Here is a 26153-nt window from a genome sequence, read left to right on the forward strand (position 1 = left end):
ACAGCAGGGTTCGCCACCATCCCCTGCCGGAGCCTCGTGGAGCTCTTAGGTGTTTTCGCTCAATAAACACTCACAACGCCCGGTCTGGGAATCGAAACCGCGATCCTATGACCGCGAGTCCGCTGCCCTAACCACTGGGCCATTGCGCTTCCACAGTAAAAAAAAAGTGTAAAAAGGCCATAAGGGTAAAACACGTCTATATGCGCACATTCTCGCTTGCACATACATCTATATACGCACGTACCAGTACACACCACGCACAAAAGGTTCCATGTACACGTCTATAGACGCACAGGAAAAAAACGTTTCTGCTAGCTCCCTGCCTTTTCCACTTCAAATATTATCCCTCAACTGAAAAGAAAGGGACTTTAAGTTTGTTGTAAAATTATTGTAACAAGGCACGCTTCATTGAACATCGTGGGTTAATGGACAGCAGTCTGATCAATAGGGTGATTACAATGTTGTAGTTGTTGTGGAGTTGGTTTTGGTGGTGGTTTTTCTGGTTGTAGACAAAGAAGTGTCGTGTTTGTGGAGGGACGATGGTATTGAGGGGAAGCGGTGGAGGTGGGACGATAGATTTTCTTTAATTGACTTATCGGTGATTCGTAATTATAATAATTTAAATAAACATCCCACCCACACACCCACGCACGGACACGGACACATTTACATCCACACACATGTCTTTTAATGTTTTTTTTTCTCCATGTACCATTGAACTGTTGCATCCACTTGCACTAACATGCATGCATCATGTCCTTCAGGCCTTTGATGTCTACGTCAAAGAAGGACTGCTCTGACAAACACATCAAAGGCATGTCAGAACCAGCAGGTATGAATTCTCGTTCGTACCTGTCATCAAAGGTGCACAAGGTTATGTACCAACAAGTTTACATAAAAACCAAGAAATATTTGGTTTCACGGAGAAAGAGCCAAAGAAACTGACACGGATTCTCCGAATCCAATTTATCAGTGGCACAATGAAGATATGTAAGACATTCCAAAAGTTCTACATCTGAGATTCTTATGTGAATAGATGCCCACACTTTCCAAACTTAAAAGGTTTTCTCATTTTGTTAGTGATCAGCTTCAATTTTCTCAAGATGAACTTCAATTAAGCTCAGACAAAAATCATACAGGCACATACATATATACATGCATAATACATACATACATGTATATACGTATACATACATTGTTACATGCGTGTATACACATACATTCTTACATACATACATGCATGCATGTATACATACGAACATTTTTACATGCATGCATATATATATACATACATGCATACATACATACATATGTATATACACACATACATGCATGCATGCATACATACATTCATACATACACACAAACATATATACACACATACATACGTACACACATACATACATACACACATCATCGTTCAATGTCCACTTTCCATGCTGGCATGGGTTTGACTGAGGACTGGTGAACCGGATGGCTGCACCAGGCTCCAATCTGATCTGGCAGAGTTTCGACAGCTGGATGCCCTTCCTAACGCCAACCACTCCGAGAGTGCAGTGGGTGCTTTTATGTGCCACCGGCCACGCTCGAAATGGTGTTTTTTACGTTCCACCTGCACAGGAGCCATATATATATATATATATATATATATATATATATATATATATATATATATATATATATATATTCATATGTGTAAATGTACGGTTTCTATCGCTTTAAGCTTTTTAATTGGGAACATGCTCCAGTTGTTTAGTACAGTACTATACAGGTATATATGTGTGTGTGTGTGTGTGTGTATGGGTATGCATAGCTAAGTGTGTATATGTATGCCTGTTTGTTTATTTAAACGGATGTAATGATCACTAATCATTGATAATTCAATTGAACAACATCCCACCCGATTCAACACCACCACCACCACCACCACCCACCACCACCCACCACCACCACACACCACCACCACCACCCACCACCACCCACCACCACCACCCACCACCACCACCACCCACCACCCACCACCCACCACCACCACCCACCACCACCACCCACCACCACCACCACCACCACCCACCACCAACAGCTACACCAACAACAGAAACAGTACTATCGTAGCCATCACAACCAACACCAACACCTACGTAAACACCACCACCACCACCACCACCACCACCACCACCACCACCACCAGCATCACCACAACTACCACCACCACCACCACCACCACAACTACCACCAGCATCATCACCACTGCCACAGTCATCGGTGAGGATGGTATTATTAGTAGCAGCAGCCATCACTGACAGTTGTGGGCAGTTTTCATATCATTGGACATTCAGTCGCAGCAGAAAGTCTGAGGACCTAAGCTCCGTCTTGGCATTCGAAGACAGTGCTGACCTTTGCTATAGTTTTGGAAGCAGTGGGGAACATTGGTCTCAAATTCTGTCACAAAGCTAGCAAAAGCAGCAGATATTGTTGGCCTTTTTAGGCAGTCTTTATTTTCCCAGACATTGCTAGAAAAAGTGGATGGTTGTCCCAGCAGTGGACGTTACTGGACAGTAATAGTGGACAGTCCAGACATCAGCCCCTCATTGAATTACGGAAGACATAGTTGCCGTCTCTTTTGCCAACAAACAAAAGGTTTGTTTCATAATCTTTTTACATTGTGTGCAAGGTGTGTGTGTGTGTGTGTGCTAGGGTTGGGATTGCGGTGCCTGGTGTAAAGGTTAACATACTGGGCTCCCTCACGATTGAAAGATTACGATTTTTGACTCAAGCAGTGCACTTTACCCTTGAGCAAGGTACTTCATTTTTACATTGCTTCACTCCACTATACTTAGAAACAAGTACAAGTGATATATACATACATACATACATACATACATACATACATATATATATATATATATATATATATATATATATATATATATATATATATATATATATATATATATATGTATGTATGTATGTATGTATGTATGTATGTACGTTTCAGCCATTAGAGTGCGGCCATGCTGGGGCAGCACTTTCTAGATCTAAACCAGACCCAGTACTTGTTTCTTTATTTAAAACCCAATACTTATTCTATCAATGCCATTTGCCAAATCGCTAAGTTATGGGAGTGGTAAACAAACCAACACAGCTTTGAGGGACAAGCAGAAACAGACGCGCACACACACCAGAGTCAAAATACTTGCCCAAGGTGCCGTGGAGTGGAACTGAACTCAAAGCCCCAAAGTTTCTAAATGAGTTTCTTAACCACACACCTATACCTCTTTATGTGTTTTTTTGTGGGGGGGGGGGGGGGGGTTCTCCGGCAGTTGTTTTCTCTTCGTTTAATGAAAATTCTTTTGAAGTGAGGTGTGTGTTTCGTGAAAAAAACATTATAAAACAACTTTTACTAACTCCTCCTCCCTCTCTCTTTCTCTCCCCTTCTCTCTCACTATGATGATCCTAAAACGAAAATGTTCCAATTTACTTCACCCATTCCAGTCAAGACCAAAATGCTGCTGCTTCTAATCCTTGCAACAATCCTGACTGTTTCCTCGAATCAGGGATCTCCTGGAGCCTACTACAAAAAAATGGTCCCTGGTTACTCCTATGATTACGTTCGGACATCAACAGAAGAATTCTCCACAACAAGAAGTCTACTGGAATGTTCCGTCATCGCTCTAAACAGCCAATCGGAATTCTTTAGTTACAACAAAGTCAGCCATATTTGTAAGAATTACTCACCGAAAAATATTATGACAGTCGTCAGCACGAATGACAGCAACGAGATGTCCTACTATAGAAGTAAGTGAGACATTATTATTATTATTATTATTATTATTATTATTATTATTATTATTATTATTATTATTATAATTTTCATTATTATTATTATTATTATTATTATTATTATTATTATTATTATTATTATTATTATTATATGAAAACTCACAGCTGCATATGACGGAAAGTGTCAGATGCCCACAGCCAACAGACTGAGGCAACACTTGTTTAATGGTCATGTTTCAAGAAACCTACAAAGAATTCTTGCAGTTCCAAGCAATACTGACTTTTGTAGGTGTCCAACCTTCACACTTGCACCAATCTTTTCCAGCCATGTTGGTAGTTGAGTGCTGACCACTTCCAAATGCACCAATTACTAATTGGTATCACGTCTATTCTCTTCATTGACCACAACCTTCGCATTTCCCACTTCAAATCGTTATTAGTTGTTTATTTTCTTCTTCTTCTTCCACATTGATCCTGTTGTCACCGGGGCATCCTCTGTCGATAATCACGCATGTTCTTTGCTTTTTATTCACCACAACAATGTCCGGTTTCCGAAATTTGGTCAGGTGATCGCACTGGATCATTGCATCCCATAGGATTTTTCAATTCTCATTCTCAGTGACTCCTGGAATTTTTTCGTACCACATCTTTGCTTGTTGTAGGCCGTGATTTCCACAGAGTTCCCAATGGCTCGTTCTTGCCACTTTGTCATGGCGTCTTTTGTATTCGCGTTGTGCCAGTTTCGGTCATTTGCTAACGATGTGCCACACCGTTTCACCCCTCTCACCGCACATTCTGCATTTGTCACTATCGGTCGTGTTGTCTATTCTGCACTTCATATAATTGGTCCTTAATGCTTGTTCTTGAGCTGCGCATGAGTGCTTCTGTCACTATCTTCAGGTCACTCCTGAAGATACCAGCCCTCTGCATCTGTCTTGACATTTACATCTCTTGCAAACTGACCATACATTTTCTTTTTCTTTTTTTTATGCTCATTTCTTGTTTAAATTTTTCTTTAGTAACACAATTTTCACTTTTGATTACACCAGCCTTCCTCGTGTGTTGCAACAATGGCTCCACGCATTTTTTACACATCACCCTAGGTTGTTTTCCTCTTCTTCGATACAGTTCTGGCAACTGATCAAACCTCTGCCACCCTTTCTCCTGGACAAGTACAGCCTATCGATGTTACTCTTAGGGTGAAAGGCTCCATGTACTGTTAACGTTTTTCTGGTCTTGGTATCCATTTTCTTAATTTCTCTCCCTTGCTATTTTATAATTCCCGCTCCATACCAGACAAATGCTATCGCCCACGTATTAACTGTCTGCCCTATGTATTAACTGCTTGTATTATCATTATTATTATTATTATTATTATTATTATTATTATTATTATTATTATTATTATTATTATTATTAGTTTATAGAGAGGACTGTAAACTCAGCAGAAATGTAATATATAGAAAGATGAGTTCTTAACTTTTGTCATTGAGTTGGCCGTAGTGATGGATTACGTCAGCTATGTTTACCTTAGTGATGGAATTTGGCAATCGTATACAAAAGTTAAGAACTCATCTTTCTATATATCATTATTATTATTATTATTATTATTATTATTATTATTATTATTATTATTATTATTATTATTATTATTATTCAGGCAGTGAATGGATTAAAACCTACGCCATATCAATGGGAGCGAATTCGTTAATCTATAATTCCATACTCAATATAGGACGTCCTTCAACATGGAATGTGGACAAATGCATTGGTAGCTATTGTCCGAATTTTTTCCGACACCCTCTGCTTGATATGTGGAACAAACTTCCGATTGATGAGGTATGTATACACATATTCTGATGCTGTATATACTCTTGAAGAATGTCACAGTAAATTTGCCTATTTTTGTATTTATTTTAATTATGATGCATAAATAGCTATTTTAATCCCAAATGCACTGTGCAGTGTCGACCCACTCTGGCATTGGTGTAGCTTTCAATGCCAAAATTTGGCACAATTCCTTCCAGGATATATATATATATATATATAAATATATATATATATCTGAGTTTGTATGACTGTGTTTGGAAGAACATATTAATCAATGAAATTCCAATCTAGTCTGATCTTTCACGTTTTGTTATTTCCAAATTTTACAGTAATCACAATTTTACAATATTGAGATAAACTAGTACTTTCATGCATTGCGCAATCATCAGGTTAATGTAGTGACACTCATGTTCCACAACTGACATACATACACACACTCACGCACATTATATATATATATATATATCTGTTTATTTTCTCTTATTTCTTTCTGTTGAAGAGCGTAGGCACGAAACGTAAAAGACTTTTTCATTTTTCCTGAACGTCAAACTAATATACCTGCTTGTTGTTCATACACCTGTCTTCGTCTTTTGTTTTTCTATAAATTTCAACTATATATATGTGTATATATATATATATATATATATATATATGTAAGTCTGTATGTATGCATATATGAAACTTGTTGTTTCTTCAGGTGAAACTTGTATTGTACAAAAACCAAGCAGTTGTGGTAACGATGGTGTTTGATGGACGAAATACAAACCTTGAAAATTGGTTCTCAGTCGAAAATCTGAGAAGTTCCCCATGGAATGATCTAAGTTCCCTATCTTATGGCCAAAGTACCCCATGGAATGATAAAACGAGTGGCAGAATATTTTCAATGAAAGGATTCATGTACGTTCTCATTATCACTTTGTATTGCATAATTATCCGCAAATGAATAAAAGAACATTTATCTTACATATATTTATTTTATTCTAACTGCAAAACAACACCACGGAGGAATCGACGTAAGCTTAAATAATAAACTGTAATAGGTGAACCGCAATACGGCAAGGGATTCCTGTATGCCTTTTTACAACATTCCTGAGATACTCTTTCTGTCAGATATTAGTACAGGGTGAAATGGCTACTGCTCAGCCCCAGGGAGGGACATATGTCCGACAGATACCATTCCGTCCGTGGTATCTTAGCCATGGCGCTGTGGACGATAGAGCGTGTGTTTGCCCACGACAGTTACGAGAAGAATAACAAGTCCGTCACATTAGTTCAGCATGTGTTTTGGCGCCACTTTCTCATTCACCGAAATCAGGCTGTTCCCACCCATAACACAATCTTACGTTGGGTGAATGCACTTCGTACACGAGGTACACAAATGAATAGGGGACTGGTTGGGATACCACGAACGGTACAGACCCCTGAAAACGTGGAATGCGTCAAATAAGCTTTAATACGGAGTCTGAATCGCTCTTTCAAAAAAAGGTGGGTGAATGTAGCAAAGTTGGTGCGTGCGAGCGACGAAACCACTTTGAGCATGATCCTGTAAATCGAAAAGAGAGAGAGAGAGAGAGAGAGAGCACTTTGCCCTCATGTGTTTATTCCCTCCCTGCCTGAGGTTGTCTTTTCCATAGGCTTTTCTTTCCACGGATAAACCTAGTCTTGCTTCTTACATTTTTAAATTTCTTCTGTGATACACGATCCCTTTTGATCGCCTTTTTTTTCCAAGATCCCTCTTGATTGAAATTTTACATTTTTTTCTCTTTTTTCCCCCTTTTTCTTTTTCATTTTCGAAAAGAAAAGCTCTACATTTGTATTTTGTCCCCTCGGTGTTCAGTCCTGTGTGGCCAAAAAGAAAATTATCTATCTATCTACCTATGTGTCTATCTATCTATCTATCTATCTATCTATCTATCTATCTATCTATCTATCTATCTACCTATCTATCTATGTCTATCTATCTGTCTATCTATCTATCTGTCTGTCTGTCTGTCTGTCTGTCTATCTATCTATCTTATTTCTTTATTGCTCACAAGGGGCTAAACATAGAGGGGACAAACAAGGACAAAGGGATTAAGCTGATTACATCGACCCCAGTGCGTAACTGGTACTTAATTTATCAAACCCGAAAGGATGAAAGGCAAAGTCGACCTCGGCGGAATTTGAACTCAGAACGTAACGGCAGACGAAATACCACTAAGCATTTCGCCCGGCGTGCTAACGTTTCTGCCAGCTCACCGCCTTGTCTATCTATCTATCTATCTATCTATCTATCTATCTGTCAGCGTGCATTGTGTGTGTGTGTGTGTGTGTGTGTGTGTGTGTGTGTGTGTGTGTGTGTGTGTGTGCGTGCGTGCGTGCGTGCATGAAAATATACTTCAAGACTTGTGTTTGTCTCCAATTTCCAGACGTGAAACAGTTGAACGATAGATTTTCTCAGGAAAACGTGGCAAGTTTATTTAACTTTCCTGTTCTTTCTCGACTGCTTTGTAATTTCTGCAATGTCGAACAATAAACAGCAACAACACCTGAAAGTAGACCACCTTTTCTTTTACTCCCCCCCAGAGACTTACGCCGTTTCTATACGTCATCCAGTCATGGTGGGTGCAACGTTGACAAAGGCTGGTTGACTGTCAACGAAGTGTTTGATGAATGCGAATGGGAGAAATCGGACCATTTTCCTAGAATCCTCTATTCTGAAATAAAGGAAGCGACCGTATGGCATGATGGTGAGTATTTCATTGTCTTTCTGTCAGAGCATCGTCGTCATCATCATCACCACCATCATCACCACCACCACCACCACCACCACCACCACCACCACCATCACCACCACAACGACCATCACCTCGACCACCACCACCACTTCCATCATCACCACCACAACCGTAACCACCATCATCATCATCATCATCACCACTACTACCACCACCACCACCACCACCACCACCACCACTACCGCCACCATCACCACCACCACTTCAATCACCACCACCACCACAACCGCAACCTCCATATACCTTAGGAATGAGAACCCAGGTTTGAAATTTCCCCAAGACACCTGATGAAGGCTGGAGGGTATATCAGCCGAAAGGTTGTGTTAACAACAAACAAGATGAGGACAGATATCCGTAAAATGTAAATAGTGTAGTACTTATTCTATCAGTCTCTTTTGCTGAACCGCTAAGATACGGGGGATGCAAACACACCAGCATCGATTGTCAAGCGATGGTGGGGAGACAAGTACAAACACGCAAATGCATATACATGTGTGTGTGTATCTATATATATATATATATATATATATATATATATATATATATATATTTCCTCGCATTAGGTACTAAATGTGGTTATTTTGAGAAGTCCACTGTGTGGCGTTATTATTTTCTGTAATAATGCCCTTTATATAAATATATATATTTCTTTGTACGTCTCTTCACCTCTCTTCATACTTCTCTCCACTCCCACTTCTCTTCACCCCTACTCTTTCTCTCCTCTCTCTTACTCTCTCTCACTCTCTTCTCTCGTACTCCCCCCTCTCTCACTCTTACTCTCTACACTCTTACTCTCCTACTCTCTACACTCTTACTCTCTCACCCTTACTCTCTCACTCTCTTCCCTTCTCTCTCACTCTCTTTCTCTTCCTCCCTTTCTCCCCCCATACCCCTCTTCCCTCTCTCTCACTCTCTTTCTCTTCCTCTCTTTCTCCCCCCATACCCACCTTCCCCTCTTTCTCTCCCCCCATACCCACCTTCCCCCTCTCTTAATCCACCTTCCCTCTCTTATACCCACCCTCTCTCCTCTCCCCTCCCATACCCATCTTCCCCCTCTCTTACATCCACCTTCCCCTTCTCCCTCCTCGTCAACACCCTCTCATAAGCTCATCCCACCACACCCCAACACACTCCTACTCTACCTTCCCACTCCACCCCATCCAATTCCTTACACCCACCACCCACCCCTACCCACAGACCCCTACCTCTACCCCACCCTAAGCCTAACCCATTCTCCACCCATGCCTTCCCCACCTCCCAACACCCTCACATCACACCACACCAATACCCTCGCATCACACCAAGCACACACTACAACTGACCAACTACTAACTCCCTTTCTCCCTTCCCCATTTTCACACTACATACGTCAAGATCACCAGCATTCTACCTCCCACACACAGCCCCTCGTTCCCGATCACCGTTTGTTATCTCCCCCTTTCTTAGCTCTCCTGAAATAAGAATTTCTAACTTCCGGTCAGCCATTGTTATGATCGGCCATTATTATGATTGACCGTTGACTGAACACTATTCAATTTTTTTTCTCCGTGTTTTTCTCCTTGTCTCCGTATTCTTTCTGTTGAAGAGCGTAGCTCGAAACGTCAAAGACTTTCCGTATTCCCGAGCGTCATACTAATATATACTTTTGTTATTTACACCACCTGTCCTCGTCTGTTGTTATTATTTGTATATTCTCCCATATATATATATATATATATACGACGGGCTTCTTTCAGTTTCCGTCTACTAAATCCACTCACAAGGTTTTGGTCGGCCCGTGGCAATAGTAGAAGACACTTGGCCAAGGTGCCACGCAGTGGGACTGAACCCGGAACCATGTGGTTGGGAAGGAAGCTTCTTACCACACAGCCACTCCTGCGCCTCATATCTTAATCAATGATTTAAATATTGGAAGAAAGCACACATAACTCATCTGCAATATTATTTTATCTAGTAGTAGTAGTAGTAGCAGCAGTAGCAGCAGTAGTAACAGTAGTAGTAGTAGTAGTAGTAGTAGTAGTAGTAGTAACAATAGTAGTAGTAACAGTAGTAGTAGTTGTTGTTGTTGTTGTACTTGTTATTGATGTTGTTGTTGTTATTTTCAGGATACGGAGTCGCTGATTCCATGGCCATCTTCATCCGCCTGAGACAAAACTGACCAATCACAATTTATATCTAATGCACCTACCGTTGTTGTTGAGCACCGTCCATTCCAAAATGACCACCACCACTGAGCACGTGTCAGCTATTGTCACCGAATAAAGTTTCCACTTTAACTACTCACATTTCTCCCCCGCCCCCACGCTCTCTCTCTCACTCCACCTTTCACTGTCACTGTCACTCCACCTCTCACTCTCACTTCACTCCCACCTCTCACTCTCACTCCACCTCTCACTCTCACTCCACATCTCACTCTCACTCTCACTCAACATCTCACTCTCACTCCACCTATCACTCTCACTCTCACTCCACCTTTTACTTTCACTCCACCTTTCACTCTCACTCCACCTCTCACTCTCACTCTCACTCAACATCTCACTCTCACTCAACATCTCACTCTCACTCTCACTCCACCTTTTACTTTCACTCCACCTTCACTCTCACTCCACCTCTCACTCTCACTCAACCAATCACTCTCACTCTCACTCTCACTCTCACTTCACTTCCACCTCCCTAACTAACAGGTGAACGAACAGGTAGATTATTATACAGATTTTAGTTCTAATTTTAATTTTAAACCCCTCTTTTTGTCTTCTCTTATATTCCTTTTTTTTTTAAATTAATTATCTGTGAAAAGTCGTCGGATATTTATCTCAAAACCCGTCCTTTTGCACATAATTGAATTTCACGAATTTGGAGAGAAATCTTCAATGCATCTGTTAATGCAAAATGTTGCCATCGAAACAAAGTGCAGCAAGTTTTATCAACTTACCTCTACGCACTGCCGCAATATCTACAAAAAAATATTTCTTTCTGCATTTGGCATTTTAAAGAATCTTTAATGAATTTCTCAAACTGTCTTTAGAACACTGCTCTCTACATCCTAAAGACAAAGAGCACCGAGTCTTTCATTGTGGTCCTCAGATAATTCTTTATCAGACCCAATTTACTCAATGACCTCTCTCTCTCTCTCTTGAACACTTTGTGACCATCAATCTCAAAATTATTTTAAGGGCTTCATTAATACAAGGAAAGGGTTCATTCAGCAAGCCCTTCGTTATGGATTACTCCTACTCCTAGCGAGGTTGGCTTTAAACCATGTGACAGTGAAGATGCGTGGCTTAGCGGTTCGTGTATTTCGCTCATGAAAGTAAGGTCCAGAGTTCAATTCCCGTCACCGCATTGTGTCCTTGGACAAAACACTTTAATTCACGTTACTGCAGTTGACTCAGTTGGCAGAAATGAGTAGTACCTGTAATTCACAAGGGGCCAGCCTTGTTATATTCTATGTCATGCTGAATCTCCCTCACAAATACGTTAATGGTATGCATGTCTGTGGAGTACTCAACCACTTGCAAGTTAATTGCACGAACAGAGTGTTCCGTTGATCAGATCAGCTGGAACCGACTTAGTGCCAGTAAAAACCACAAGATGACCTCCACTGGTATTGTACCAAAGAAAGTAGTGGTTTTCTGATTGCAGCCCTCCCGTGAAATCTGGCTTTGTGCAGCTACTGGTGAACAGTTTTTGTGGAAACTGGGTTCTCAAAGTGGTCATTAAGCTCTGCAGTAATTTTGGGAGCTGTACTTTTGTGATCCTTACTAATAATTTGTGTAAGAGTCCAATGGTCCCTATCTGAAAGCTTTGGTTTTTTTTCGGAGTTTTTGTTTTGACGAGGAGATTTTTCCCTCTTTCTCAAAGGCTGTCATTACTTTCGAAACAGTATTTCTTGATACACCAAACATTTCAGCTGTTTTGGTTACGCTAGCACGTGTCATACGAGCACCAACAACTTGTCCTCTTTGAAAGTCCGATAGATCTGTCATTTTAATGAATTTTAATTACCTTTTTCTGGTGATATCTGAAAAGAAACAGCAATTTTAGCAAAACATATTAAGCAACACTAATTAAAAAACCAAAAAACATAAAAATAAACAAGCTTTTGGCGGTTTTATAGATATTTCAAAACTTTGATGCTATTTTGTCCAACCCCTGTATATGTGTGTGTATATATATATATATGGATTCTTAGACAACACAATACAGAACTATATAACCAACTATATACAACTATATACCACAACAACAACACCTCTACCACAATCACCATAACAACCACCACCACCAACAACAACAACAACCACCACCAAAACAAGAGCAACAATACCCTATTGATCACACACCTGTCTATCTACCCAGTACGTTTAATGAAACGTGCCTTGTTATAATGAATTTATAATAAACCGAGGGTCCTTTTGTTTTCTGTTGGGAAACAATATTTGAAGTGGACAATCATCGGTGTGAATGGTATGAATACCAGCAACAATTACTGGACAGTTGTGGACAGTTTTCATATCATTGGACGTTAGTTACAGCAGGAATCATTGCTGCTATCAGCGGACAGTCTGAGAACCTAAGCTCTGTCTTGGCATTCAAAGAGAGTGCTAACCTCTGTCGCAGTTTTGGAAGCAGGGGATAATATTGAGATTTTTAGGCAGTCTTTATATTTGCGGACATTACTATTAAAAGTGGACGGTTGTTCGAGCAGTGGACATTACTGGACAGTAATAGGGGACAGTCCTGACGTCAGTAACTCGGTTGACCACGAAACACATAGGTGCTGCCTTTTTCGTCAACAAACAAAGGTAAGGGCTGTTTCATAATCTCCCACTTACTTTGTGTGTGTGTGTGTGTGTATGTGTGTGTGAGTTCCTTTATATCCGTGTGTGTGTTTGTGCATGTGTAAGTGTTAGATTTGGGATTACGGTGAGGGGTTTAACTGATAAAATGTTGGGTTCGCTCGCGATCATAAGATTATGGTTTCCGAATCGAGCAGTGCATTGTATCCTTGAGCAAGGTACTTCATTTCCACGTTACTTCACTCCACTCACCTGGAAACTAATTACAAGTGATAACCAGAGGAATGTCCACCCCTGTGAAGGACTGGTGTCCTGTACAACAGGTAACCTTCACCGGGTAGTCTTCTAATCTTGGTCACTTTTAAATGCTCCAGAAACCAGAAGAAGCTCCGGCCTCTTGGACCTGGAGGCTTCAGGCAGACTTTTACTGAAAACTTCATGGTGCATCCACCTGGAAAGACGAGAGAAAATATCTCTCTTTGTTTAGCCCTAGGCTGGCTGTGATTGAGCAGATCTATACTCGAAGCCATCTCGTCAGTTTATTCAGAAATACGGTCGCTATGATGACATTATCTTTTGGTGATGTTTTTGTTGTTGCTGTCATCATTGGCGGCGTCTTCTTGTTTTGCATCAGATCAGGCCTGATCGGAGTAGCACTTTGCTCCAAGACGTTCCAGCTGTGACCACCCCGTGGCTGTGTGGTTAATAATTCTCCCTCTCTCTCTCCCCTCTGTCTCTCTTCTCTCTCCCCTCTGTCTCTCTTCTCTCTCTCTCTCTCTCCTCACTCTCTCCCCCTCTCTCTCTCCTCCGTCTCTCTCTCCTCCCTCTCTCTCTCCTCCCTCTCTCTCTCTTCCCTCCCTCTCCCCCTCCCACTCCCCCTCTCTCTCACTATGATGATCCTAAAACGAAAATGTTCCAATTTACTTCACCCATTCCAGTCAAGACCAAAATGCTGCTGCTTCTAATCCTTGCAACGATCCTGACCGTTTCCTTCAATCAGGAATTTGATGAAGCCGGCTACAAATTTTTGGGTCCTGGTTATTCCTATAGTTATCTTCAGACTCCTCCAAATGAGAAATTCTACCCAAGCCGAAGTCTACTGGAATGTTCCGTCATCGCTCTAAACAGCCAATCGGAATTCTTTAGTTACAACAAAGTCAACCGTATTTGTAAGAATTACTCGCCGAAAAATATTATGACAGTCGTCAGCACACAGGACAAGAACGAGATGTCCTACTATAGAAGTAAGTGAGACATTATTATTATTATTATTATTATTGTTCAGTAGTTTTATTTTTATAACGTGCTTTCACTTCACTACCGAGCGCAGCTCTGTGCGCCTTGGGTATGTGCTGTGGTTTGCTGTGGTGCTCTTATGGTTACTGTATTGAAAGTGTTTTGCATAGGATGTGTGCAGTGCCCAGTAGTGCAATTTTCTGTATGTTATATATATTTGTAAGTCCTGGTGTTTTTGTTATGTATTTGCCTGAATATTTTTTTATTATACCTAAGGCACCTACTATGATAGGAATTGTTTCTGTTTTTAGATTCCACATTCGAGTTACCTCTATTTCCAGGTCTTTGTATTTTGAAAGTTTCTCCATTTCTTTTAGGGAAATGTTGTCATCTGCTGGTATTGATACATCAATTAGAAAGCATTATTATTATATTATTATTATTATTATTATTATTATTATTATTATTATTATTATTATCTTGAACACTTACATTTATTAGTCTACAAGTATTTTTTACCTCTCTTTAATGATTATGTCTGGTCTATTAGCCTGGATCGTTCTGTCATTTTTTATCTTAAACGACTGGTTCAGGATGTTGTTGTTGTTGTTATTATTATTATTGTTGTTGTTGTTGTTGTTATTACAGACAGCGAATGGATTAAAACCTACGCCATATCAATGGGAGCAAATTCGTTAATCTATAATTCCATACTCAATATAGGAAGTCCTTCAACATGGAATGTGGACAAATGCATTGGTAGCTATTGTCCGAATTTTTTCCGACACCCTCTGCTTGATATGTGGAACAAACTTCCGATTGATGAGGTATGTATACACATATTCTAATGCTGTATATACTCTTGAAGAATGCCACAGTAAATTTTCCTATTTTTGTATTTATTTTAATTATGATGCATAAATAGCTATTTTAATCCAATACCGTTAGTGATGTGTATGAGGGATTTCTATTCAGTCGGGTGATTATTCGCAACACCAGCCTTTTTTATTCATTGCTTTCCTATCTCTCTCTCTCTCTCTCTCTCTCTCTCTCTCTATATATATATATATATATATATATATATATATATATATATAATAATTATGATAATAATATTAGGGATAAAAATCCAAATTTACAGGGAAAAATTCAATTTAATTTAATTTATCAAAATTTAAATTAAATTAAATTTCACAATATATGATATATAAATATATAATTTAGAGACAAAAACCACAATTATTGAATTCATCCATAAAAATGAATTCAATAATTGAATATATATATATATATATATATATATATGTATATGTATGTATATATGTGTGTGTGTGTGTGTATATATATATATATATATATATATATATATATATATATATATATATATATATGAAACTCGTACTTTCTTCAGGTGAAGCTTGTGTTGTACAAAAACCAAAAAGCTGTGGTAACGATGGTGTTTGATGGGCGAAATACAAACCTTCAAAACTGGTTCACAGAAGAAAAGCTGAAAAGTTCCCCATGGAGCGATCTAGCACCAAATACGACAAATTATTTCTCAATGATTGGAATTGAGTAAGTTCTTTTCAGTTTACATTCTGTAATTACCCGTGCATGCTTAGTTCAAACGAGGCTTTGTTATTCAACCCTTTGGGGTCAGTTAGATAAAATGAATCTGAGTGGGTTGTGGTGAGGAAGGGCATCCAGCTGTAAAAATCCTGCCAAAACAGTCACAGAAATCTGGTGCAGGATTCTGTCTGGCCGTCGTCTCCTGTCAAACTGTCCCATCCATGCCAGCATAGAAGGCAGATGTTAAACGATGATGATGATGATGATGATGATAAATCGAAGTACTGGATCGATGGTAATAACAGAATACCTTTTCTACAAGGTTCCTGAGATTGTAACTTCGTTGGAGATCGGTTATTATTACCTTATATAAGGCGGGCAAGCTAGCAGAATAGTTAGCACATCTGTCGAAATGCTTAGGGGAATTTCGTCCACTTTTATGCTCTGAGTTCAAATTCCACCGATGTCTACTTTGCCTTTCATCCTTTCGGGGTCGATAAAATAAGTACAAGTTGAGCACTGGTATCGATGTAATCGACCGAGCCCTTCTCCCAAAATTGCTGGCCTTGTGCTAAAATATGAAACCAATATTATTGCCTTATATTCATCATCAATAAAACTAGATTAAATTCTTTGAGTCTCTTTCATGTCTTTTCTTGGAATTATTCATGTTTAAGGGGGGAATCACTACTTTTTGTCTATCTGCCTGTCTAACTATCTATCTAGCTAGATATCTGTCTGTCTGTCTACTTATCTCAATCTATCTCTCTGTTTATCCTCTATCTATCTATCTATCTATCTATCTATCTATCTATCTATCTATCTATTTGTGTGTGTATGTGTGTGTGTAAAAATTTCTAGAGTTTTGTTCATTTCCAGTTTCGAGACACAAAGGATCTTACAGATAAATTTTCCTATTAACGAGTGGCGAGTTTATTTACCTTTGCTATTTTATCTCGACTGCTTTGCAACTTCAGCAATATTCAATAATAACCGCAACAACACCTGAAAGCAGACCCTTTTCTCTTTTACTCCATACAGAAGCAAACGCCGTTTTTATGTTTCACACTTACATCATGGTTGCCCAGACGACTTGGGTTGGTTGACTATCAATGAAGCTTTCCTTGTTTGTGATTGGGAGACATCAAACCATTTCCCTACAATCCTCTACGCTGACTCAACTTCAAAAATCAAATGGCAAGATGGTAAGTACTTCGTCATCTTCTCTATCCTTCTTAGAGCAACGTTACCAAAAACTTATTTAACCACAGAACACCTTTTTATCATTTCCAAGAACCATGGAAACCATAGCAAAATATTTTAGGTGCAGGAGTGACTGTGTGGTAAGAAGCTTGCTTCCCAACCACATCGTTCCGGGCTCAGTCCCACTACGTGGCACCTTGAGGAAGTGTCTTCTACTGTAGCCTTGGGCCGACCAAAGCCTTGTAAGTGGATTTGGTGGACAGAAACTGAAAGAAGTCCATCATATATATAAATATATCTATATCTATATATATAGTTTAACTGAGTTAGAGATTAAAATAACTGTCTAAGGGATCGATGTATCCTTTACACTACCGGTATATTACCTATGTTTAACCATGTGTTCATTAAACCAGTGCATGTGTTATTGGCGTAATAACCCTCCCAAGGCACAACAAACTTTCTTTCAACAAATGAATTCACATCAAGAATCTTGCAAACCAAATACAAAAACAAATTGAGTGTCTGCTGTACAATCTTGCTTTTTGTCTTTCATTTGTTTCAGCCATTGAACAGTGGCCAAGCTGGAGTCTCACCTTGATGAGTTTAGTTGATCATACCGATCTCAGCTTTCACTGTTTTACTAACCGTGGTAGATGTAGTAGTAGTAGTAGTAGTAGCAGCAGTAGCAGCAGTAGTAACAGTAGTAGTAACAATAGTAGTAGTAACAATAGTAGTAGTAACAGTAGTAGTAGTAGTAGTAGTAGTAGTTGTTGTTGTACTTGTTATTGATGTTGTTGTTGTTATTTTCAGGATACGGAGTCGCTGATTCCATGGCCATCTTCATCCGCCTGAAACAAAACTAACCAATCACAATTTATATCTAATGCACCTACCGTTGTTGTTGAGCACCGTCCACTCCAAGATGACCACCACCACTGAGCACGTGTCAGCTATTGTCACTGAATAAAGTTTCCACATTAACCTTTTGACCCCAAATTCTTCTCTTCTGATTCTCTTTCTCTCTTCTCTGGAGATGGGTTGAATTGCTGTTTATAGACATCATCATCATCAATTAACACACTCCTTCTATGCTGGTGTAACAAGGCACAAAAGGCGGCAACATGACGTAATGGTCGTTTGCCCGAACAAGCATAATTCTTGGTAATCCCATTGGTTAAAATTACTGCCCATAGACGAATTCTAAACTTTCTTCAAAGAATCCTTTCACGAAATACGGTTCTTAAAATTCGGATATGAGCAGTTATAAAAACCCTGATTTTTGGGAAAATACTCAGTGACTGTTGGATGCACCTAACTCCACGACACTCACTCCTTGAGATATTGGCTATTTTTTATGCCATGTCTCTGACTTAAATCCAAGACTTATTTGAATTATTGTAAACTCTAGAAGTTACTTTGAAGGATTATCTAGTGTGAATTTTAAGTCATAATTCTCTACAACATAATGACTTTACTTTCCAATTATACTATAAATGCTAAATGTACGTAAATAAACTAATGTAGTAATTATTGTCTCTTTCTTCACGTTCTTCAACTTGTTAATGAACTTTATTTCTGCAATTATGAAACTGTGTATTTTTTTTATCGCAGTTAAAAGAACATGAATTTATTTATCAACATACATGCACGCATAAAATGTCCGTTAGCGTTTCGGAGTACATATTTCTCGCTGTGACGTTTATGTAGCTGGAGTCACATGAAATAAGGATAAAAATCACTTTAGGTAGTCAACATGGAGTAAAAATTTATAAGCAATTTATGTATTAAATTAATAATTACATATATATATATATAATTATTAATTTTATATGTTGTTGGCACTCCGTCGCTTACGACGTCGAGGGTTCCAGTTGATCCGATCAAAGGAACAGCCTGCTCGTGAAATTAACGTGCAAGTGGCTGAGCACTCCACAGACACGTGTACCCTTAACGTAGTTCTCGGGGGATATTCAGCGTGACACAGTGTGTGACAAGGCTGACCCCTTTGAATTACAGGCACAACAGAAACAGGAAGTAAGAGTGAGAGAAAGTTGTGGTGAAAGAGTACAGCAGGGTTCGCCACCATCCCCTACCGGAGTCTCGCGGACCTTTTAGGTGTTTTCGCTAGATAAACACTCACAACGCCCAGTCTGGGAATCGAAACCGCGAGTCTGCTGCCCTAACCACTGGGCCATTGTGTCTCCACATTAATTTTATCTATGTATATATATACATGTGCATATTTGTGTTAGGTGGGTATATGTGCATGCAAATAAATGTATATGAATGTTTATCAATTATTGACAAGAAATGCTCGTTAAACATCACCAATAATCGACTGATTCAAGTAGAAACAAATTCTGTAACGCATGATTGATTAACTAAATCAACGTATATTAGTTTATAAATACATCTCGTTATGTTCTGGTTCATGGTTGAGACACAGGGCGATCAATATAAATCCGCAGACACAAACTGTGCCCGTATATCAATGAGGCGAATGGTTTAGTGGTTAGGACTTTCAACTAATGACCTTAAAGTCATGAGTTCGATTCCTGGTATTGTGCTGCGTTCTTGAGCAAGACTTTATTTCAAATTTCTCCAGTCTACTCGGCTGGCAAAAATGAAATTGTACATGTAATTCAAAGGGGCCACCATTCTTGCATTTTGTTGTCACGCTGAATCTCCCTGGGAACTCCCTCAATAATGAGGGAGTTTTCTTTTCATGGCACCAATCCTGATTACTTTTTGATCAAGGAAATCAAAGAGAATACATCAAGGCAACTGCTCAGCTATCCCAAAAAAGGAGTTCCAGGAAAGCTTCCATCAATGGAAAAGACAATGGAGAAAAGGCATGGCTTCAGACGGGGGGCAACTTCCAATGAGATTAAATGCCAAACTGATTATAGTTTCTTGTAGTTTTCTTTTTATACCGCCAGTCCTCGTTCGTTTTGATCCAACCTTGTAGAATTGCACCAAAAAAAAAAAAAAAAAAAAAAAACAACGCAAATTCTTTAATAAAAGAGATATTTTATTTTTTTTTAGTTGAAGATGACAAACTACAGAGTTATCTCCCCCTGCTCCGTTTCATCCAATCACTCTCCTCTCTCTCCACAAACTAAAACGACAACAGAACCGGCAGCAGCGGAAATCAAAGACAAATGGTTTTTCAGTGCTACCAACAACACGTCTATTTATTCCAGTGCTTTCTGTAGGGCTTCATAACATTCTAGAGCGATCTGTGCTTCGGCCTTAGCTGCGTCTGTGCTGGCGGCACTCAAGTCTTGCTGTGCCTTAGCGAGCCCGTCACGGATTGCCTGAAACATATAAAAACCATTCCATAAGAATCACAGCTAAAGACCTTTTCTTTTTTAGTTTTATGCGTAGAGCCAAAGTTCTTTGGTTCTTCCAGGGGAATTCAAAATGAATGCTACAAAAACGAAAACATACATGTAAGGGTTGCAGAAATACAGATGTAACATGGAAGGTTAACTCTTCATGTTTCTACTGACAATCGTAGATACTCCTTGTGACAGTCATAGATGCCCCATGGCAGACGTCTACATGATAAGCCTAGTTCTTGTCACACCAATGCCAGCATAACCTGATCGAGTGAGCTGACCACGTTGCATATCCACTGTCTTAACTCATGTAAGTCCTGTGGAAGTGGGGATGTTTATACATACATGTGTATATATATATATATATATATATATATATATATATATATATATATATATAGAGTATGGTAGATGAGTTCAGTTAAAATTTAGATTCAGATGAATATAGTACTTAAGTTGAGGCACCAGAATTTAGTACGGTATTATCCATACAATTTCAAAGTAATGTGATTAAAATCAAAATAAGCAACAAGGATATCCAGAGGTAATGCAGTACGATCGTTTCAAGCAACTCCATTTAATTGAACGATGCAATCATTATATCAATTTAAAATGCAGAGCAATCCTCAGCTGCACAAAGACATAGAATTTAATTAAATTAGAACAGACAGACACATTAGTATAATTTTACCTAAAATCTCCAAGAAGTTAAGGAGATAGACAGAGAACATGGCCCGACTGGCCTACGTGGCACGTAAAAGCACCCACTACACTCGCAGAGTGGTTGGTGTTAGGAAGGGCATCCAGCTGTAGAAACTCTGCCAGATCAGATTGGAGCCTGGTGTAGCCATCTGGTTCAACAGTCCTCAGTCAAATCGTCCAACCCATGCCAGCATGGAAAGCGGACGTTAAGCAATGATGTTGATGATGATAGTAAGGGCTCTCTTCTGGAGTGACTGTATGGGCAGTATTTGATACGCAGGGCCAATAAGGAAGGGGTCACTGTAGCAGCAAAATACTCACAGAAGCATCAAGAGACTCTACCGGGTGAGCTTCTTCAGCGAGGATCTGCACGGAGGAATCATCGTTGATTGTGATGGAACCACTGCTGACTGGAAGAAAACAAGACAACAACATTTGGTATTAGTCAGAGGTGGTGGTCATCATGGTGGAGATGATGGTGGTGGTGGTGGTGGTGGTAGTGCTGGTTGTGGTTGTAACAGTGGTGGTGGTGATGGTGATGGTAGTGTCAACGGACACTAAATGACGGCGGTGGTGGTGGTGGTGATGGTGGTGAGATGATGGTGTTGGTGGTGGTGGTTATGGTAGTGGTGATAGTGGTGGGGGGTACAGCTGGTGGTTATGGTGATGGTGATGACAATGATGAAAATGGCAGAGGCGGCGATGAGACGCACAACACAGAAAATGTCTGCTACAAGATTTACCAACCGAAAAACTTCTTGGCACCATCGTCTTCGAAGACTGTGACAACGCCTGGTTTCAGAACTCCTAATGTTGGTACGTGGTCGGGCAAGATACCAAACGAACCGCTCATGGAGGGGACATCAACTTGGTTCACCTTGGCTTTGTTGTAGAATACCTGAAGAGAGAAAATTCGAGACACTTGAGCAATGTGGAGACACCTGAGCAATGTGGAGACCAGTGAGGGTGAGGGTGGAGGAGGAGAGGAGTTAGACAGTCATGTAGTTCTGTAACACAAAGCCATGTAGCTGTAGGACCATGTAGCAGTGCCACTGCGCAGCTGCACATGAAGCAGTGTTGCCATTTAACAGTGCGACCATGTAGCAATATATCAGGTCATCCCATAAGTTCTGTCCGATTTTACCGTTTTTTTAAATTGAATGAAATTTAATAGTATTTTAGAATGTCTAATGGAATTAAAAATTATTTTTATGCATTTGTGTACACTTAAAGTAATTAGATATTATTTTACAGAATAAGAGAATTAACATTTCCTTAAAACCTTTGGAAAACAACTTGGAAAGGTTCTTAAACTTAGAAAATGGATGCCTCATGAATTGTCCAAAAGCAACAGTTGATATCTGTTCTTCTCTCCATTCTTGCGAACTCATTTCACCATTTTTGGATAGACTTGTGACTGGTGATGAAAAATGGATCTTCTATCGAAATGTTAAACGTCGTAAACAGTGGCTTAGTAAAAGGGAAAAAGCTCAACCACAACCGAGAAGGGACCTTCATGGAAAAGGGTTCTTCTCTCTATCTGGTGGGATTGCAAAGGATTAATTCACTTTTAATTGTTACCACCTAATGAAACAATCAATGCTGAATTAGAGCATTTGAACCAAGCTTTGAAGAAAAAAATACATAAGTGTGGCTGTGTAGTAAGAAGATTTCTTCCAAACCACATGGTTCTGGGTTCAGTCCCACTGCATGGCACCTTGAGCAGGTGTTTCTTAAATCAAGGTGTACGTAGCCATAGGGAGATACATGAGATAGCGAAGGGGTATTTGGGGTAATGAGAAAGAAGCCCCTATTGTTATTTAAGACAGGTGTAATTTTAAGGATATTTAGCTGCTATATCTAGCAAGTGTCCTTGTAGAGTAGGGGGGTTCTCAAACCGAGGTACGTGCACCCATAGGGATATGCATAACATACTGCAGGGGTATATGAGGGAATAAAGAAGCCCCTATCATTAAAGACAGTAGGTTGCGATTTGAAACATATTTAGCTGCAGGGGTTCTCAAACTGAGATTGAACCTGGAACCATGTGGTTGGGAAACAATCTTCTTACCACACATATACTTACATACACACAAAATACATAGGCGTGGCTGTGTGGTAAGATTTCTTCCAAACCACATGGTTCCAGGTTCATTCCCACTGCGTGGCACCTTGGGCATGTGTCTTCTACTATAGTCTCAGGCCAACCAAAGCCTTGTGAGTGGATTTGGTGGTAGAAGGAAACTGAAAGAAGCCCGTCGTATAGATGTGTGTCAGTGTCTGTTCCACCAACATCGCTTGACAACCGATGCTGGTGTGTTTACATCCCTGTAACTTAGCGGTTCGGTAGAAAAGACCGATAGAATAAGTACTAGGCTTACAAAGAATAAGTCCTGGGGTCGATTTGCTCGACTAAAAGGCGGTGCTCCAGCATGGCCGCAGCCAAATGACTGAAACCAATAAAAGAAAAAAATAAAACACAAGCGATTCAATTGAAAGAGAAAAATTAAAGAAATAAAAAATTTTCGGAAATTGCCGAAGAAATACTTTCAGTTTTCATATACCATCACCGAAAAATCGCCAAAACATGTACTTAGACAAGCAAGCCGTGACCATCCTAAGGGTGTTCCAGCCGTGGCCATCCCGTCTTTTTCTCGGACATTATGTATCTAAGAATACATTACTCAATGCGTTGTTCTTTGCTGTTTAGCCCCAGGCTCAGTCGAGGCCCAACGGAGCCATTATGATTCAAAGCTGTTCCAAACGTACCGTCCTATCATTTATTCACACATAAGTGTATCTAGGAATACATTATCGAACGTGACCTTGCTGTTTGTTTATCGCCAAATCTAAAGCAGCCCTTGTTTTGCAGATGTATCGTCAAGCGTTCCAGCCGTGACCACCAAGTTTTTTCTTTTTTTTTTTTTTACACAGACGCTATACTAGAAGAGATACCACCTCATGTGACCTTCCTTGTAACAGTAAGGAATACGTGTGATTGCAGTAAAATGTGACTGCTATTTCTAGCAGGCTGAATCGAATGACCTCATAAAAAAAGCGTGCCTTTGTATGGCAGACAACACAGCTAGAAACAACAACTAAATATCCTTTAATTCATGTCCGACCGGTTTTAAAAAGAACATGTTTCCAATAATTTACACCTGTATGTTCTGAGTGAGTATGTTGTCGGAATGGTCACGGTTGGAATATCTTTGATCACAGGTATGCCTAATAAAGGCAAACCTTTGACAAAACAAGGAGAAAGGACCCTGGCGGAATTTTTGTCAAAAATATTAGGGGTTTTTTTTTTGGTTATCCCCATAATCGTATAAATTCTCTTGTGTAGAACACAGAATCGCAAAATTTTCCTGAAAATTCCCCAAAATAAGAAAGTTATGAGGGGTTACACGGGGGTGCCTATAGCAGAATTCAAACCCCGACTCCTTCATATGTTATAGAAGAGAAAAATGTCGGAGTGGTCACGGCCGGAACTTGTTTGATTATAGGTCTGCTCAATAACGACTAAACCTTAAAAAAAGGGGAACGGACCCCATAAAAACTCACAGAAATAGCAGCCAAATGTCTTCGTCTCAATAACCGATTCCTTCGCAATACAGAAGAGAAAAAGGTCGGTGTGGTCACGGTTGGAACGTGTCTGATCGTATATCTGCTTGGTAAGCACTGACCTTTGATGAAGCAACGAGGAGAAGAGGACCCAAAGTCATATTTTATGGGGAAGGGCAAAGGTTAAGGGGACAGATATAGAAGAAAGGGAAGACTTACGTCGCCTGGACTGGCGAAGGTGAAAGCCATGTCTGCATAATGCCTGGTCGGTTGGGAGGTGACCGTGTAGCGTGCCAGTCGACTGGTGTGGCGGAGCGCGGAGCCGAGGGAGAGTAATTGACGAGCGAGAGCCATTTCGTTTTTGCGTCCTCGGATTGTTGGAGGATGTCCTTGAAACAGGAAGTTGGTTGGTGGTGGTTGTCTGCCGCTGTTTGGAATCTTTTGGTTTTGGAGGTAATGTTATGTGTGGAGGAGGAGGAGAGAGAGAGATTAGGAGAGCAAAGGGAGGGAGAAAGAGAGTAACAGAAAGCGAAGGAGGGAGAGAATAGAAGAAGAGAGGAGAAAAGGAAAAAGAGAGAAACAGAAAGCGAAGGAGAGAGTGAGAGAGAACAGAAGAAGGGAGAGGGAAAAGAGAGAAACAGAAAGCGAAGGAGAGAGAGGGAAGAGGGAGAGAATAGAAGACGAGAGGGGAAAGAAAGAAAAAGAGAGAAATAGGAAGCGAAGGGGAGAGAGGGAGAGAATAGAAGATGAGAGGGGAAAGAAAGAAAAAGAGAGAAACAGAAAGCGAAGGGGAGAGAGAGAGTGAGTAGAAGAAAGAGAGGGGGAAAGAAGGAAAGCAAAAGAAAGGGAGAATGTAATAGAATAAGCAAGAGAAAAAGAGAGGTGGAAGTGAGTGAAAGTGAAGGGGAACCAGATAGAGAATGGGAGAAAAAAGGAAGAGAAAGAGGGAGGGAGAAACAAAGAGAAAATGCGTGTGAGAGTGAGAGTAAAAGAGAGAGTGAGTAGAAGGAAGAGAGAGAGAAAGCAAGAAGAGTGAGAAACAGAAAGGGAGGGAGGGAAGCGATGGACGACAGACAGAAAGGAAAAGAGAAAGAGAAAGAGAGTGAGAGAAAGAGAAAGAGAATGAGAACGAGTGAAAGTGAATGACAAAAAAGAGAGAGAATAGAAGAGAACGAGATAGAAAAAAGGTGGGAGAGAGAAGCGTAAAGAGAAAGAAAGAGTGAGATTGAGTGAAAGAGAGAAAATGTAAAGCAAAAGAAAGGGGAGAAGCAGAAAGAGGAGTGAGAGTGAGTGACAGAGAAAGAGAAAGAGGGAACAGTAAGAGAAAGAAAGGGAGAAGGAGAACA

At 40.0% G+C, this 26153-nt stretch overlaps 3 protein-coding genes across 4 annotated transcripts; 2 read left to right on the forward strand and 1 right to left on the reverse strand.

Annotated features, from left to right (window-relative positions):
• Positions 1-2237: 2237 nt before the first annotated feature.
• Positions 2238-12584, forward strand: LOC106881875 (uncharacterized). Of its 2 annotated transcripts, XM_089344748.1 has the most exons (6): positions 2238-2640; positions 3496-3798; positions 5444-5622; positions 6311-6510; positions 8179-8342; positions 10496-12584. In XM_089344748.1, the coding sequence occupies exons 2-6, from the start codon at positions 3507-3509 to the stop codon at positions 10546-10548; spliced, it is 888 nt and encodes a 295-aa protein (XP_089200874.1). In that variant the 5' UTR covers positions 2238-2640; positions 3496-3506; the 3' UTR covers positions 10549-12584. The 2 variants fall into 2 exon arrangements, with proteins under 2 accessions (XP_089200874.1, XP_014787877.2); XM_014932391.3 differs by lacking the exon at positions 2238-2640 and having other exon boundaries at positions 3468-3798; positions 10496-10688.
• A 1394-nt stretch (positions 12585-13978) lies between these two features.
• Positions 13979-18730, forward strand: LOC149130716 (uncharacterized). The gene is made up of 5 exons (XM_089344749.1): positions 13979-14433; positions 15074-15252; positions 15837-16000; positions 17036-17199; positions 18011-18730. The coding sequence occupies exons 1-5, from the start codon at positions 14100-14102 to the stop codon at positions 18061-18063; spliced, it is 894 nt and encodes a 297-aa protein (XP_089200875.1). The 5' UTR covers positions 13979-14099; the 3' UTR covers positions 18064-18730.
• Positions 18731-20210: 1480 nt separating this feature from the next.
• On the reverse strand, positions 20211-25167 carry LOC106881874 (ATP synthase F(1) complex subunit delta, mitochondrial). The gene is made up of 4 exons (XM_014932390.3): positions 25027-25167; positions 21991-22141; positions 21565-21653; positions 20211-20517 (listed from the first exon to the last, which is right to left on the reverse strand). The coding sequence occupies exons 1-4, from the start codon at positions 25159-25161 to the stop codon at positions 20395-20397; spliced, it is 498 nt and encodes a 165-aa protein (XP_014787876.1). The 5' UTR covers positions 25162-25167; the 3' UTR covers positions 20211-20394.
• Between the last annotated feature and the right edge of the window lie 986 nt (positions 25168-26153).

The sequence above is a fragment of the Octopus bimaculoides genome, chromosome 28, assembly GCF_046866305.1.
Source record: "Octopus bimaculoides isolate indiv1 chromosome 28, ASM4686630v1, whole genome shotgun sequence".
NCBI lineage: Eukaryota > Metazoa > Mollusca > Cephalopoda > Octopoda > Octopodidae > Octopus > Octopus bimaculoides.

Coding starts and splice junctions, on each gene's coding strand:
- LOC149130716 (XM_089344749.1), top strand. CDS start 14,100: ATGTTCCAATTTACTTCACCCATTCCAGTCAAGACCAAAATGCTGCTG. Junction 14,434..15,073: donor CGAGATGTCCTACTATAGAA/GTAAGTGAGACA, acceptor TTGTTATTACAG/ACAGCGAATGGATTAAAACC. Junction 16,001..17,035: donor TTCTCAATGATTGGAATTGA/GTAAGTTCTTTT, acceptor TACTCCATACAG/AAGCAAACGCCGTTTTTATG.
- LOC106881874 (XM_014932390.3), bottom strand. CDS start 25,161: ATGGCTCTCGCTCGTCAATTACTCTCCCTCGGCTCCGCGCTCCGCCAC. Junction 22,142..25,026: donor CCTTCGCCAGTCCAGGCGAC/GTAAGTCTTCCC, acceptor TTCTCTCTTCAG/GTATTCTACAACAAAGCCAA. Junction 20,518..21,564: donor TAGAGTCTCTTGATGCTTCT/GTGAGTATTTTG, acceptor TATATGTTTCAG/GCAATCCGTGACGGGCTCGC.
- LOC106881875 (XM_014932391.3), top strand. CDS start 3,468: ATGTTCCAATTTACTTCACCCATTCCAGTCAAGACCAAAATGCTGCTG. Junction 6,511..8,178: donor TTTTCAATGAAAGGATTCAT/GTACGTTCTCAT, acceptor ACTCCCCCCCAG/AGACTTACGCCGTTTCTATA. Junction 8,343..10,495: donor AGCGACCGTATGGCATGATG/GTGAGTATTTCA, acceptor TGTTATTTTCAG/GATACGGAGTCGCTGATTCC.